We start from the raw sequence: 16,793 nt of genomic DNA, 5'->3' as shown, positions 1-16,793 counted from the left end.
ATAATTTGTATAATTATATTTTTCAAAAGAATTTATATTAAATAATTAGAATGAATGAATTTAATATATGTATATGTAATATATGTATATATGTAACTAAATTTATAATAACAAATAATTTTAAGAAAAAATATTATAAATATATTATGTATTTTCTTGTTATTTATTTATAATCAAATAATTTAAATTTTTACATTTTTTTGCTGAACCATCTATTGAAATCCAATCTTAATAATAATTGTGCTAAATGTTCTCCACTTGGTTGTGCACGTACTCTATTCAAAGTTTTAGTTAACCAACCCATTAAACTCCTAAGAGTATCAGATAATGTATTAAGTTCTTCTTGTTCTGTTAAAAGTAAATCACCTACTTCCCACATTGATGCTTGTAAAATAAAATCATCACAAAGTCGTAATAAAAGTTTTATTAATTTATTCACCTATAAAAATATTCATTAATAAATAAACAAATAAATAAATAAAATATAAAAAAAAATATTCAATTCATATTTAAATATAACATACAGGATTTTTTCTCTCTGTTGAACTTCCCAATAAAAATGTTTGTGACATAACATTAGCTAAAAAAATACAATGTGCCCTTTGTACATCTTCAAAATTTCGAGTATTTTTTATATTTGTTTCCATTATAGTATATTGACTTTCTAGTACATCAACTTGTAAGTAGTATTGTAAATTATCAATGATAAAAATCAAATTATTTCTTAATTGAATTACACCAATATCACTGTAATAATAAAAATATTTAATATTTAATATTAAATTAAACTATTTTTACATAAAGTAAAACAATATTGAATCAGTATAACATTTTTGAAAATCGAGAATTTATAATCCTTCAAGAAAAGTTATCATTATGTTTTCTAAATCAATATTAATAATTGTCATTGAATAAAAATGCTTTGAAAAATAATGAAATAAATAAATGTTATTTATTCATTCAATAATATAAAGTATCATTCTATTATCATATTAATTTTAGTTGTATTTTAGTTTATTTATTAATAATAATAATAATAATAATATTGATATTTATTATTGATACTTTTAAATATGGGAAATTGTTTCTATAGTAATATGAAAACTTTGCTGATTGATCGAAATATAATTACATAATATATAGTAAGAATGATATTTTTTTACGAAAAATATGCATAATATTGTGTTTACATTTCTAAACATTTAAAGATTGATATTCTAATGTTAATAATGTTAATAACATTTGAAAATGTGAATATACTAATATTGATCTAGCCATTCATATGTTATGTTATGAATAATGATTTTGAAACTGATAAATAAATAGAAATGTTAAACTGATATTAAAGAGATTATATAATCATATCTTACATATTTTTATAATACATATGCTCACTCCATAGATTCCATAAATCAATTTGTGTTTTTTTAACTCTTAATAAAAATTTGAATAATATATTGTAATTATTTAAAGCAGATGGACTAAATAATAAGTGTAATGGCCATATGACTTTATATTTCAAAATAATCATACCCCATCCACGTCTTTCTATAATAATATTATATATGCATACATATAATAGTATTATATTATTAAAAATTTTATTATTTAAAATATTACGCTAAATAAAAAAAATATTTTACCAATAGGATCTTCACGTTCTTTTTCAGTAAATTCTGTGCCTTCTATCTCAATATCTTCACTTTCATTTGCTGGAACTGGTACTATAAAATTAAAATTATCCATAGCATTTTCATCATTTAAGTGCATTTTTCTTAAAGCCATTTGAAAAGCTAAATTAATATCTCTGGATGTATGTTGTGTTGGCTGTTTATTCAATATATGAGCTGTGAGTCTAATAAATTCAAGGAACAAATCACCTCGTCCCATAAGAAAGAAATCTTTTACTAATTTAAGTTGTTGTACAAGATGTGCTTCTTCAACAGCAACTCGCCATAAAAGTTCTGTTATACATTGTTTTAATTCATCAATTATATGTTCAAATTCAACAATATTAAAAATATGTTTTTTTTGGAGATTTTGAAGTTTAAGAAAATATTCATATTCTTTTTCTCCCCAAATGGAAGTTTCGGTTTGATCAACTATAGCAAAATCTATAAACAAATAAAATAAATTTATTTAATATCTTATGTAATTTAAAATTTTTGAAATACAAATTACCTTTTTTCTGTCTTGGGTCATTTCCAAACATTATAATAGTTTGTCCTATAGTTAAGATTTTAGTTGCTAAAGATGGTCTAATATAAGAAGGAAGCATATCTATTTGAACATCATAATTCCACATATCTGCACTAAATTTTGTATTCACTTTATCAGCAAAATTATCTTTATTGTGTACTAACATTAAATTGTTTTGTTTCTCAGATATCTTTTGAATGAAAAACTCATTGTACATATCTTCTAAATGACCATATAAAAGCCAATTAGTTAAATGTTTATAAAAGACTACATGTACACAATGAGACATTCTAAATAAAATAAAGTAATTAGCAAAAATGTAAATGTAAAAATAAAATAATATAATATATAATTACTTATTAAAAATATATATATATATAATACTTATAACATATATAATACTATAACATATATTTACTTTTCTATTGCAGTTTTTACATCAGGAATACCAGTATACATATTTTGATGCAAACATTGCAATAATTTACAACCATGAATTTTTTGTGTACGAATCTAAAATAAATTAAAATTTTTTATATAAATATTTCAAATATTATTTAAAAATCATTTTAAAACACATTAATTAATTATATATTAATAATTTGATTTACTTCTCTTATGATAGAATTCAGAACAGAAAATAGACATATATATTTTTGGATACGACAAAGTATTAATGATAATGGAGTATAACTATCACGAAGAACTATATCTTCCAAATTAACAATCTCTTTACGAAAAGGTTCTAAAGCTTGATCCATTCCTTCGCAAAGAGCTTGTAAATATAAACCTTGAGATATATTTTGTAACTCTGCAATACATATATAATATAATATAATATAAATTAATAAAATAAAATATATAATTAAATTTAATAACAATTTTTAATACCTTGAGTAGATTTTAAATTGTCAGAAGTAGTATATTCTTGAATAAAATTCCTGATAATATTACATTGTTCAACTATATCTAATATTTCTTTAAGTAATACACGTTCACCAGGATGTAAATATTTTTCAAGATCTACATTCTAAAAGTAAAAAATTTAGAAAAACATAAATAAGATATAAAACTTAAAATTAATTGTAATATTAATAAATATTATTTTATAATCACATCTGATTCCAATATTTTTAAAGCATTAGTTGAACATCCCCACAATGATAACAATACTTCATGCAACATTTTAATTTGATAAAATATTATTTTTTCATTTCAAATTATGTTGCATATAAATAAGAAAGGTAGTAAAACTGAAAACTAAATAACCTATAATTCAATTGTTAAAACTTATTTTTTGTAATATATATATATTTTGGTATAGTATATTAATATAATATTTGGTTTTAATTTTACATTTTATAATATTTCACGAAACGAATTTAATCACGTAAATAAAACAATGTGATCACAATTTAGAGAAATATTAATAAATTATTCATAATCATATATATAAATTTTCAGTAAATCATTATTGTAATTACAAATATATATAATTAAGTTTAATTTATTTAATTAGTTTGATATAACAAAATTATATAAATTAAATTACAATCAATTATTGTATAAAAATTTTTGAACGAATATATTATTCTTTAATATATTCTAAATAGAAAAATTGATACTTTTTTGATTCTTTATTTTCTTTATTATTTTTATTTATTATTTGTTTTTGTTAAAAATTTTATCACAAAATTAATTTTTTTTTTACACTACTAGATTCCGCTACACTACTACATGTCACGTTTTTTTTTTGAAATTTAGTTTCATATTATGTATGTACTAGATATTATATATATGGAAATCATAATTTAAAGACTATCTTCTCATGTGAACTTTTATTTTAGAAGATAGATATAATTATTAGTTTACATGAAGAAGATTTATATAGCATAATAAAATTAAGAATAAACAATTTACTATACGTCTTTCATGAAATACAAAATTATATTAAATTTTATTGTGGAAAACATTCAATATTTAGTATTGTAAAATAAATGATAAGATTAATGAATTGTTTTGTAATTTTAAATAATATCTATAAATTATGTCAAAAAATTTTAATAAATAAGTTGTGTAATATTTATATTTAGAGAGTTTTGTTTTAATTAATGTAGATAATTATATTTACATAGAAATATAATAACCTCAAATAAACAAATTACTAAAATTATGTGTAAGTATAATATTAATTAAGTTGATTAGATTATTTTTATCAAATAATTATTCAATGATTTATTAAAGTATAAAATCATCATAAAAGCAATATGATATAAATTATTTTTAATAATAAACTTTTTAGAGATATATAATTATGGATGCATTAAAGGATACATTGATATGTCGTTTGTGTGGTGTAAATCTTACAGAAGGAAAGTATAAAAGTATCTTTGAAGGATCAACAGATTTAATACATAAAATAAAGGAAACATTACCAATTTCAGTATGTTAATATATTTATGAAAACTAAAAAGTATCAATTTTAAAATTTAGACATTTTATTTAAATCAAGCATTATCAATCATTATTAAAATATTTTAATAATTTATATATTTTTGATATAATAAAAATTATTATTTGCAGATATCTATTGATGATAATGGTTCAAAATATATGTGTTTATTGTGTTATGACAAAATTATTTTTTATTACAAATTTATTCAAGAAGTATTGGAATATTCTAAAAGATTACACAATACATCACAAATTAAATCTATATTTAATCTATCTAAAGAAGTAACAGATTTTTCACAAATTCATAGTGATGCTATATATACATGTCCAAATTGTAATGTTGATTTAATGATTTTATTGGTCAATAGTCCTCAAGGCTGTGATTATAACTTCCAAATTTCATTAGCTATGGTAAATCATTCTGAAAGAAAACATATTATAGAAGAAAAAAATATACAAATACATAAAAATATAGTACATTTTAATAATGCAAAAAATAATATACATTTAAAAAATGAAAACAAAATAGCAACAAAAGATATTGAAAACATACCTAATCAAGTAAGTCTAATATTACCTATATTAGAAGAAGAAAATTTAAATTATACTGATGTATTATATAACAAACAAAATTCAAAAATTGAAATACAAAAAAAATTAAAAAGAAAGGAATGTAATACTTACAATTCTTCTATTCGTTTATTTAAAATATCACAAGAGGAAGAAATATCTCGTGTATCTAATGAGAATTTATTGAACTGTAATTATGATTCTATTGATCCATTAATAAAAAATGAGCCTGAAAGTGATACATATTGGTTAGATAGTGAAACTGATTATAAAAGTGAAAAAGATACATGCATAATTAAATCACAAAATATATTAGAAAAAAATGATGTGCAAGATGAAAATGATATATATAAATCTTGTTTAAAATATATATGCAAATTATGTGGAACACGTTATCTTTCACATTTAAAATATGAATTTCATATGGAAAGACACAAATCTGGTAAAATAGATAAATATGAATGTACATTATGTCATAAAGAAACAAGTAATGAAAATTTATTATGGGATCATTATTTTCATACACATAAAAGTTTACAACGTTATATTTGTATGGAATGTGGAAAATTATTTACAAAACGATCTAGATTAAATGGACATCAAAAAAATTATAAACATTCTGGTATAAAACAAATTCAAATTGGTACTAGTGAAGATACTGTTAGTGAAGATGTCATACAAAATGCTATAGCAATAAAACAAGAAAAAATAGCAATAAATTGTAGTCTTTGTGGTAAATTAATTTCTGATTTAGATCCAGATGCTATTAATGATTTAGTTACATGTGCTACTTGTGAAGATTCTACACTTTCTTTAGTAATAGATGGAAATGAAACAAAAGTAATTTCTCCACGTCAATATCACTGCTCTAAATGTCCAAAGCATTTTGTACGAAAAGAAAGACTAGAATTTCATGAAATGAGGCATAATGAAAATATGAATGAATTTATTTGTAGTACTTGTGGAAAAGATTTTAGAGCAGAAAATTCTTTATATGAGCATTATCTTTTTGTTCATAAAGGAGCAAGACCTCATATTTGTGAATTATGTGGTAAATCATTTCAATTGAAAGCTAGATTAAAAGAACATCATCGAATTCATACAGGTGAAAGACCATATCAATGTGATATCTGTGGTCAACGATGTAGAACTACAAATGCTTTAAAACTACATAGAAAAATTCATTTTTCTCATAATAGATATACTTGTAATATATGTAATAAATCATTTAGTAAGAAACAAAATATGAATGAACATTTAGAAAAACATTGGAAAAATGATAAAAATGTAGCGTTACCACAATTATTTACATGCCCAATTTGTATAGAAGATTTTCCAACATATCGTATGTTAAAATATCACATGATAGAAGTTCATGAAATTAATAATCAGGATCCACTCTTGACAAAACAAAAACCATGGTATGAATGTACAGAATGTCATGAAAAGTTTAAACATCAAATGTCTTTAAAAGCCCATAAAGAAAGAGTACATGAGGGAAGAATAGATCCCATCTATCAGTGTGACATATGTAATGCTACATATAGAGTAAAACAACTTTTAGTAAACCATATTAAAAGTAAACATAATGGTGAAAGACGTTATAAATGTGCACAATGTGAAAAAGGATTTAATGATACTAAGTCTTTATATAATCATGTATTATTACATACTGGTAAAAAACCATTTATTTGTGAATATTGTAATATGAGTTTCAGAAGAAAAGATTCTAGAGATCATCATCGTAGAAAACATACTGGTGAACAACCTTACCAATGTCCTGATTGTGGTGAATCATTTTCTACCTATAATAATCGATCTAAACATAGAAAACGAGAACATGGAAAAGGAGATTCTGAATGTCCTGAATGTGGAGAAAAATGCAATAATCAACAAGAAATTAGAATACATTTAAATAAACATCTTGGAGAAAAATTAAAAAAATTACAAAATATAAAATCTGAGGAAATATAACTTACATATTTCAAGAGTAAAAAAAAAAATACAGTGAAACTTTGATTACACAATTGATAATCTAAATTAAAATGAATTAATATAATATAATGTAGGAAAATCTTATTTATTATTTTTCATATTTATTAATTAAAATAATAAATTATATTTATTAATTAAAATTTATTTATTGTAGCTACTTAACGCGATTCTTTGTTATATCGCATTTCATTGGTTACTTAATAAAAAAGTATAATTAAAAATTAAAAAAGAATTCAAAGACTTAATATTTTAATTTTTTATCATTATTATATCATTATTATGTAGATATTATTTACTAATTATTATTTTATATTTAATTTAATTAAAAATAAAATTTTTTATTTTTCTTTAATAAAGTATAAAATTCATTCAATATTTTAAATATTTTTTTATATCTTAATTATCAAATTATTATTTTATTGAATAAATATATTTGTGTTATATATAATAAATAATTATTAGTTTTTAAAATTATATAAATCAATTAATTGAATTTTAGATTATTTTTTTATATTAAATATTTTAATATAAAAATTTATTTCTTTTTTTTTTATAAAAATTTATATAATGTGAAAAATTTTTTTATGTATTTTTTGTTAATTTTTTACACAATTATATAATAATATTAATTTTTTTTATTTATATTTGTGCAAAATTATGTCTTTAGAGATATTTTTTAATTTTTGTATAAATTTTTTAGTTAACAGATAATTATATAATTTTTGTATTTGTTATAATATTTAGAATAAAATAAATTTATTTATAATTTAAATTCTGAAGAATTATATTTTCTTAATTTAATTAAATAATTTTTTTGTTTAGGAATATAATATTTTATTATTATATTTTTTGAAATCAAATTTACATTATGTATAATATTTATAATATAATAGAAATAAAAGACTATAACATACAGATAATAAAACATTGTAATTTATCATAAATATAGTACCTGAAATAATTTATAATGATATTCAAAATTAAATGTTAATATTTAAAATTAAAATATATGTTGAAACTTTAAATATGAAACTTTTAAAATAAATATATTTCAATTACTCGAAGTTTCACTGTATATAAAGTATGATTATCTTTACTAAGTTTACTATATTAGTGAATTTCAAAATTTTCAGCAATTAACAAGATTTAGTCATCTAATAATTTATTTAATGATATATTTTTATATACTTATTTATATATATTCAAGATATTATGGGACACAAAATCATTCTATTTTATTTCAACAGAATAATGTACTTTACATATATATTTTATATTATATATGTATTAAAGAAAATTTTTTATAAGTACAAATAATATTATAAAATCAAAATGTTTGAAAGTATTGTAAAGTAAATTTTATTGTGTTATTATTTTATCATATTTATTTTTTCAATTTAATATTAATATAAAATTTTATAAATATATATATATAAATACTATTTTATAACAATGTAGTTATATTAAATTAAACATACCTATAATGTAATTTATATTATATATGTATGCAATTATCTTTTTTTAAATATATTATATATATAATGTATAATTACTTTTTAATTGTTATATTAAAATTGTTAAAAAAAGTTTTTAATAAAAAAAAATACTTATATTTATTCTTTTATAATAGAATATTTTTAAGTAATTATTAAATCATATAAACAACTTTTATTTTTTGAAAAATTTTTAATGGTGTAATTATTTAAAATCATAAAACTAAAAAAATATAAACTTTTATACATTGTTATTTTTATTTTCACGTTAGAAAAATATGTTTTTTCAAATATTATAATTATTTTAAATATTTATATTTATTAATTTTTATAAATATTTATTCTAATAAAATATATTATTTACAATACAAAATTTATAGTTTAAATAAAATTAATGTGAATATTTTTTTTGTAATAGAAAATATATAATAATTCTTAACAATGTATGTATACTCTCATATGTAGATACAGTCAAAGTACACGTGCATCTGGGACAAATGTCAAAATTTAAATGGTGCGCCTTTGCGTCTGATGCGGCGCTGCCTAGCAAAAATCAGGTGGTCGAATTTACCAGCTGTGTTACTTTATCTTGTAATCATACATAACGAAACTTTTAACTTTTTATTATAAGTAAATTAGTATTTTTAGCAAATATAAAAGAATTATACTTAATATTTTCAATTACTAATAAATATTATTCAAATTTTCTCAATTTTTTTAGAAAATCAACAAAAATAACATATGAGGAACTACTTTTCCGCGGAGTAATATCGGAAACCGTTCGAGCGAGTCAATATTTATCTCATTTTTTTAATGTAATTATACTTTATTTTACTTGAAAAATAAATGAAAAAGAAAATACTTAAATTTTAGAAAACTTTTATCATCAATTTTGTTGAAAGTCTTTATTTTTTAAATGGTTATTTATCAAAACAATTTTTGCGGAGCAATAATGTCGTGCTACGATCGCACAGACGCAAACCAGCTCCGTTCATTGGCTAAAGGAAGCAAGCGATTCACGCATATACTCTTTTCTGTAAATACATATTCACTAACACTGACCTAAAATTTTCACACAAGATTCAGGAATGTATCTATTACATAAGATACCCTCTAAATTTCAAAATATATTTGTTTATTTTTAGAAAATTCATTATTTAAAATTATATTTTTAAACATTTATTTTTTATTAAAATTATTTTTTATATATTAATGATAATTTTTTATTAAGATGAAATTAATATTGTTAAAAATAATCTTTAGTTTTCATGAAAACATGAAAAATTAAATTCTATTATTACACCATTAAATATAAATTGTATATTTATAAATTGCTTTATTATTATATTTTTAAAATTATGAATTTTAATATCATATATTAAATTACTTGTCATAAAATGAAATAATAATTTTATAAAATTAATAGAACAATAAATGAACACAAAAATAATAAAAATAATGTCTTAATATTTAAATTATTAAAATATTATGAAAATTTAAATATATCTATATGAATTATATTTTTTTAATGTAAAAAATTATAGGGAATTTATTAATGGTCCAATTGAAAATAAGAGAGATAAATACGATCCTGGTTGCTCAGAACAAGTAGGGGTGAAGGGAGAGGCAGGTTCGCACACACACCGGCGCAGAACGAGGAGCGAATTCACTCGCCGGCTCTCAACAAGAACGCGTCGACATATACACCGTGCTTGAACGTACTGAGGTGATATATTTCTTATTTATCCTACGGTCGAAGGCGAGTCAATCGTAAAAATGGCCGGGGAAAAGCGTACTCAAGATCAAGAGGAAACCTTATTGTCAGAAACGGTGATCTTAGTTGACATCGAAGGCACTACGACGAGCATAAGCTTCGTGAAGGTAACAAAGACCATGGCCGTGAGGCAGAACGCACCCTACGGTTCTCGCATTTCACCGGTTTTTTGATTTATTTTCTGACAGTATCTAATGATCATAATTTTTTATACAGAGAGTTTCTTTCACGTAAAATATTGAATCTTACTAAAGACTTTTTGTACTGAAAAAAATTTATAGATTATACTTTCGCGCGTATTGTGTGTGTTCTCTTAACATTTACTATGCCGGCTGAAATCCAGTTTCAAGTTCCCTTTTCTCAATACAACGAAGTTTCATGGAAGGCAGTAAATGTTGTTTCATCAGATCTAAAGCGAATAAAATATTATTTATATTGTATCGAATTTTTTATTTATAATTTTAGGATAATACATTGTTTACTCGTTAATGTTTTTTGTAAATTTTTAGAATTGTTTTCTAAGATTATAATGAAAACAAACTAAACGAATATTTGGAAGATTTAGCTTATTTATAAAAACGTAAAATACATGGAATTATCATATATCGCACTATAATATTATTGCACATATTTTTCAAAATAACGGAAACCATAACGGCGCACCGCACTGTTAATTCGATCGACGAACACACTACATTCACGTTTACCTTACTTTCAGGACACACTTTTTCCTTACGTACGAGAGAATTTAAAGAAATATATTGAAACTAAATGGGAAGATGAAGAATTCAAACAAGACTTTGAGAAATTAAAAGAACAGGTAAAAATTACAAATAAATATTATAACATTATAACATTAAAATGGAATATTAGAATATTATATTGGAATATATATATATATATAAAATTTTTTTTATTTTATTTATTGATATTAAAAATATTGAAATATATTGGAAATAATATAAACAATTATAATTCTTGAAAAAAATTACATTATTTATTATATATATGTTTATAATACATTATTTTTTTATTTATGTTTTAAGTATTTAAGTAAGTAATTATGTTTTTTTTTTATTAAAATTGTAATTTAAAATAATAAATATAGTATTATATTTTAATAATGAATTTTAGAATAACTAATTTGTCAGATAAAAATTATTAGATTTTGATCTGGGAACATTTTTTTGCTAAAGTTTTTTATTTAAATTGTACATTATGAAACTTAAAATTTAAATTATAAATTATTTTTTAAATATTTTTGAAATATTTATTATTATAAATTATAAATATAATTTATATTTTTATTTAAAATATAGTTTACATAGTTACATATTTTAGTTTACTATTTAATATTATTTAATATTAATCAATTTATATAATATTTTATGTTATTTTACATAATTTAAATTATGAATTATTATTTTTTCCATTAAACTATTTAAATATAAGTTGATTAAACTAAAGATAAAATAATTATATATCTTATTTATAGAAAAAAATTTTTTAAAATATTAATCAAAATTGATGCTTATTTTTTATAATTATTTTAAAATTTTTTTTAACAATATTGAATATGGTATAGTATGTAACATTATTTGTTTATTAAAATAAATATAAATTTGAATTTTAATTGTTAAAATATATTTTATATTATGTACTTTTATTAAAAGAAATATTATATAAATATTATAAAAGAAATATTGTTTACAAATTCATTTATAAATATTTAATATTTTAATCATAGGCAAAGAAAGATGAAGAAGATAAAATTGATGGTTTTGTACCAATTATTGATGCTAATATAGAAGAAGAAAGAGAATCACTTGTAAAAAATATATTATGGCAAATGGATTGTGATCGAAAAACCAGTGCATTAAAACAATTACAAGGACATATGTGGCGTGAAGCTTATAATTCTGGATCAATTAAAGCACAGTGAGTCTTTTGCAATTTATTTATTGTAAAAGATTTTTACATTTTGAAATTTAATGTTTAAAATTTTTATATACAAATAATATAAGTATATATTTTCAATAATATGTTATATAAATATATATAACATAAAATCTTATATTTTTATGTAATATATATATATTTATATATTATAAACATCTCTTAATATATTTTCCAAATTTACATATAAATTAATATTAAGAAGAAATGTTTTTAAAAAATTATTTAATAATAAATAAATAACAATATACAACTTTATAGTATACACACCATTGTGAGGTGAACATTTTGTGTAAGGGCTCACTTCAATTTCACATAAATATGTCGCTACAATTATTATAAACAATTTACAATATAGTAAACTAAAAATAATCAAGAAAATGATAAATAAATTATTTATGTAGTGTTTATGAAGATGTACCAAAAGCACTAGAATCATGGACGAGTGATGGTAAAAAGGTCTATGTTTATTCAAGTGGTAGTGTTGAAGCACAAAAACTTCTATTTGAACACTCAATATATGGTGATTTACTTAAGGTATTTTATTATATTTTATTTGTAATAAATGATAGTATTTATAAATATATGAGAAATTGAATATAATAGATTGTTCTATATATTATTGTTTTTAGCATTTCAGTGGTTATTTTGATACTGAAGTAGGTCCAAAACAAGAATCAAATAGTTATAAAAATATATTAAGTAAAATTGGAGTTGAACCATCAGATGTAATTTTCTTAACTGATATTGTAAAAGGTTAGTTATTTATTTTATAATATTTTAATATTTTCAAAGCATAGTTGTCGTTAAATCAATTCTTATATTTTATTAATATCAATTTTTATATTTTCCTATAATAGAAGCTATTGCTGCAAAAGAAGCAGGTTTATCAACAGTTATAGTACTACGTGAAGGCAATGCTCCTCTTACAGATGAAGAAAGAGTGGCTTCTACAACTATTAAGTCATTTTTAGACTTAACATTTCAAACTTCTACAAAAAGACAAAAATTGGAAGCTATAGAAGTTCAAAAAGATACAAACAAATCCATGTCTGATGTTAATGAACCAATGGATACTTCTGAAGATGTTGAAATGTCTGATGTCAATAATCAAGAAAAGAAGATTGATAAAGTCGATGTAAAAGAAGTTGTCCAAGAAGAAATAAAAGAATGTGTTAAAGATCAGCTACCAAAAGAAGCACAAATTTCAGATGTGAAAATGGATGAGCCTATGATTACTGATATGAAAGAAGCAGCAAACGCTGAAAAACTAATGGAAAATAAACCTGAAAAAGTAGAACTTCAGCCATCTGAGGTGAGTACAAAATTAGACACTTCTGAAAATGTGCAAGTAACTATGAGCGGTAGCACTGAATCAACGATAAAATCTTCGAAAGATGATATTGACAAATCTGCTGTTTCTGAAAAAATAGAAAAATCTATAATAGAAAAAACTATAGAGTCTATATCAGAAACAACTCTTACTGCCAATGATACCTTGAATGTTGGGACAAGTGAGCCTAAATCAAAGTCTGATCAAGTTTCTATTACAGAGAATAAGACTGAAGAATTTTCAAACATTGATAAAGAAATAAAATCTGATGATATAAAAATATCAGATGTAAAAACTATTGAAAATGTTTTACAAGAAAAGAGTATTAGCAGTATAAACGAAAAACCAGAAGAATGTTCTAATAAATCACAAAAAGAAATGAAAGAGGAGTCCACTGAAAAAATTGTAATTAATTCTAGTATAATAGAAACTCAAACATCAGAAAATGGTACATCTTCGATAAAATCTGCACAAGAATCGACAAAAACAGAAGAAAAACCTGCAGAAAATGGTGATGTTCCATTAACAAATGTAGAAAAAATTATTGCACCAACGATAACAGAATTAGAAGCTACTAGTAGCAAAGTAGATACAAATACTGAAATAAAAAATACCACAGAAACAATTAAAGAAATAAAGTCTGAAAAAGAAGCAGAATTGATTAATATAAAATCTAAAACAAAAGAAATAGAAGAAATATCAATACCTAAAATTGATGCAGAAAAACAAGTAAGTGTAGAAATATCAAAACAAGAATTAACAGAGAAATCAACAAAAGAAGAAACTGTAGCGGATGAAATAAAAGAAACAAATACAGTGGATTCCGAAAAGAAAAAATTAAATAGTACAACACAAAACGGAGATACAGATGTGTCAGTGTCAGATGATAAATTACAAAGAAATGGACTAAATGAAGGATCATCGAACGAAAATATTAATTCGTCTACGAGCGAAAATACATCTGCGCAAAATGGTGAACCAGAGAGTTCCTCTGAAGCTAGTGCAGACTCTATAAAAGTCAAAAAAGTCGTTGATTCTGCTGTAGCCGATGGTGCCGGCGAACCTGACGTTGTTCCCCCTGTAGTTGTAGCTGCGACGTCTTAATCTTGTTCTTATACATTTTAAGAAGTCCTTCATACATAACCCCAACCCACAATACTTATCCGCAGATATAAACTGAAAAGTTGGCTCCCTACACCTTACATAAATCGTACGACGTTAAAGATGTAATACGTTAATTTAAGATACAGTTCATAAGATTTCTATTTCTTCGACAAATGTGAAGGGAAATGATAGTAATGACGTATACAGCGTGTCTCAGATTCGATTATCTTTTACATGTCACAGTTTGATATATATTTATATCAAATGTATCTGTATATGTATATGTATATGTATATGTATATGTATATGTATATGTATATGTATATGTATACATATATACATAACATACATACATACACATATACATACATACATATATACATACATACATACATACATACATACATACATACATACATACATCTGATATTTATCGATTATGCTTAATAGAAAATTTAAGAAAGATAAACACTCAGTTCCTATATTTCCTACTTTACATTGCTTAATTTATTTTATTATACTTTATCTACATTTTTTAGTTTGTTTATACAAATGTATTTTTTATAATTGACATACATTTATAATTCAAATTGACTCAAGGATAATCGAAAATGTCATTCGCTGTAGTCAATAAGTATTTTTAATTTTTCTTTTTTTATTACATTTTATAATGTGTATTAAGATTTTTCTTTTATATTATCTAAACGGAATGTTATACTATGAAAATTTATAGAATAGCAAATTCATCATAGTTGGAGTATGCTAAAATACTGAATGTACTTTGTGCCAAATGAATTAATTCATCAGTTTGAAGATTTTTATGATTATATGTACGGGATATTAATATATTCATGAGATACTTTTGGAAGATTAATTTTAAAAGCTAAACAAATAGAAATATACAAAAATGTCGTTTGAATTTTATCAAATTATAAGAAATTTAAGCTTATGTTAAATAAAATAAGCTTGATCTATCTCTATCACATTACTATCTTATTCTATTTTATTTCATCTAACATAAATTTAAGTTTTGTTATAACTTGACAAATAAATCAACTAACATTTTTATATATTTTTGTTTTTGTGTTTGTACTAGAATTGATCCTCCAAAAATGTCATACGGATATATTAGCATTCTAAGTTTAAAGATTTGATCACTATTTTAGTTTCTTACAACAATCAGGGAACTTTAATTATATATTTTAAGACTGAATTGGTAATGCCTCGAAAAGTCGCTGGCTTTAGATTAATGATATGATTTTTTGCATACTCTTGAGTACTTAAATTGTTAATAACACAGTGATCTTCGAATCATAAGTCTAAACTTACTATCGAACAACTGTGTTTTACAATGAATTTTATTTGACTATATTAGATATATTTTTCACATTTCAAAGAATGCTGTGCGACTTATTGTAATGTGTCTGACATTATATTCCTATTTTCTTTTTCTTTTCGACATTTTTTTATTGAAATATATATTTCTAATTTGGAACATTTTGAATAATGTTGGCCTATATGCATTACGCGTTTCTGTTTTTTATATTTCGTATCACTTAACATTTATCGATATTAACTTAATTTTGAACAATTTAAAGTTTTGTGTTGCATTTATTAGTATTTTATAAAAATTATAATATTCATTTATTGTCAATGACGCGACTATAATACGGTATATATTACATGCAAACATTATTTTGTTAGTTATATAAAATATATTTAATATAGAATAATCCGATTAGAAGGAAAAATACTTCGGTTTGGAAATTTATTTTTTCATTTCTACGGATTAATATATGAAAATTTATTTTAAAATAATTCCTTCCCGATAGTGATAATTTTTTTTTTCTGTTTTTTTAAGATTCGTAAATTATTTTCAACAAAATTTGAAACAAGAACAATTATTTATTTATTA

The 16,793-nt window shown here is 21.6% G+C and overlaps 3 protein-coding genes and 1 long non-coding RNA gene across 13 annotated transcripts; 3 read left to right on the top strand and 1 right to left on the bottom strand.

The window, feature by feature from the left end:
- Positions 1-142: 142 nt before the first annotated feature.
- Positions 143-4,057, bottom strand: Grip75 (gamma-tubulin complex component 4). 10 transcript variants are annotated; one of them, XM_086915839.1, is made up of 11 exons: positions 3,556-4,057; positions 3,316-3,468; positions 3,091-3,229; positions 2,811-3,010; positions 2,618-2,712; positions 2,182-2,489; positions 1,881-2,114; positions 1,644-1,724; positions 1,371-1,548; positions 525-747; positions 143-439 (listed from the first exon to the last, which is right to left on the bottom strand). In XM_086915839.1, the coding sequence occupies exons 2-11, from the start codon at positions 3,382-3,384 to the stop codon at positions 191-193; spliced, it is 1,776 nt and encodes a 591-aa protein (XP_086771965.1). In that variant the 5' UTR covers positions 3,385-3,468; positions 3,556-4,057; the 3' UTR covers positions 143-190. The 10 variants fall into 10 exon arrangements, with proteins under 10 accessions (XP_086771965.1, XP_086771966.1, XP_086771958.1 ...); XM_086915840.1 differs by having other exon boundaries at positions 3,316-3,459; positions 3,556-3,582; XM_086915832.1 differs by having other exon boundaries at positions 1,644-2,114; positions 3,825-4,029.
- LOC147656321 (uncharacterized) lies at positions 4,006-7,450 on the top strand. The gene is made up of 3 exons (XM_086915830.1): positions 4,006-4,375; positions 4,502-4,642; positions 4,783-7,450. Exons 2-3 carry the CDS (start codon positions 4,514-4,516, stop codon positions 7,195-7,197), a joined length of 2,544 nt encoding a protein of 847 aa, XP_086771956.1. The 5' UTR covers positions 4,006-4,375; positions 4,502-4,513; the 3' UTR covers positions 7,198-7,450.
- A 1,791-nt stretch (positions 7,451-9,241) lies between these two features.
- Positions 9,242-9,601, top strand: LOC147656320 (uncharacterized). The gene is made up of 2 exons (XR_015294632.1): positions 9,242-9,341; positions 9,433-9,601. It is a non-coding gene; the product is annotated as an uncharacterized LOC147656320 (long non-coding RNA).
- Positions 9,602-10,348: 747 nt separating this feature from the next.
- Positions 10,349-15,948, top strand: Enoph (enolase-phosphatase E1). The gene is made up of 6 exons (XM_086915815.1): positions 10,349-10,592; positions 11,204-11,305; positions 12,233-12,423; positions 12,846-12,978; positions 13,074-13,197; positions 13,302-15,948. The coding sequence occupies exons 1-6, from the start codon at positions 10,488-10,490 to the stop codon at positions 14,876-14,878; spliced, it is 2,232 nt and encodes a 743-aa protein (XP_086771941.1). The 5' UTR covers positions 10,349-10,487; the 3' UTR covers positions 14,879-15,948.
- Positions 15,949-16,793: the final 845 nt, after the last annotated feature.

The sequence above is a fragment of the Apis florea genome, unplaced genomic scaffold, assembly GCF_048593485.1.
Source record: "Apis florea isolate Af1SG1 unplaced genomic scaffold, ASM4859348v1 contig_3798_pilon, whole genome shotgun sequence".
Lineage (NCBI taxonomy): Eukaryota > Metazoa > Arthropoda > Insecta > Hymenoptera > Apidae > Apis > Apis florea.
This window is presented reverse-complemented; position numbering and strand designations above follow the sequence as displayed.

Bases quoted from the DNA above. Each gene is read 5' to 3' on its own strand.
- Grip75 (XM_086915832.1), bottom strand. From the start codon at position 3,384: ATGTTGCATGAAGTATTGTTATCATTGTGGGGATGTTCAACTAATGCT. The intron at 3,230-3,315 runs GTGATTATAAAA...TTTTACTTTTAG, and splicing joins TAAAAATATTGGAATCAGAT to AATGTAGATCTTGAAAAATA. The intron at 2,115-2,181 runs GTAATTTGTATT...ATTTGTTTATAG, and splicing joins TGACCCAAGACAGAAAAAAG to ATTTTGCTATAGTTGATCAA.
- LOC147656321 (XM_086915830.1), top strand. From the start codon at position 4,514: ATGGATGCATTAAAGGATACATTGATATGTCGTTTGTGTGGTGTAAAT. The intron at 4,643-4,782 runs GTATGTTAATAT...TATTATTTGCAG, and splicing joins AGGAAACATTACCAATTTCA to ATATCTATTGATGATAATGG.
- Enoph (XM_086915815.1), top strand. From the start codon at position 10,488: ATGGCCGGGGAAAAGCGTACTCAAGATCAAGAGGAAACCTTATTGTCA. The intron at 11,306-12,232 runs GTAAAAATTACA...TTTTAATCATAG, and splicing joins TTGAGAAATTAAAAGAACAG to GCAAAGAAAGATGAAGAAGA. The intron at 12,424-12,845 runs GTGAGTCTTTTG...TTATTTATGTAG, and splicing joins TCTGGATCAATTAAAGCACA to TGTTTATGAAGATGTACCAA.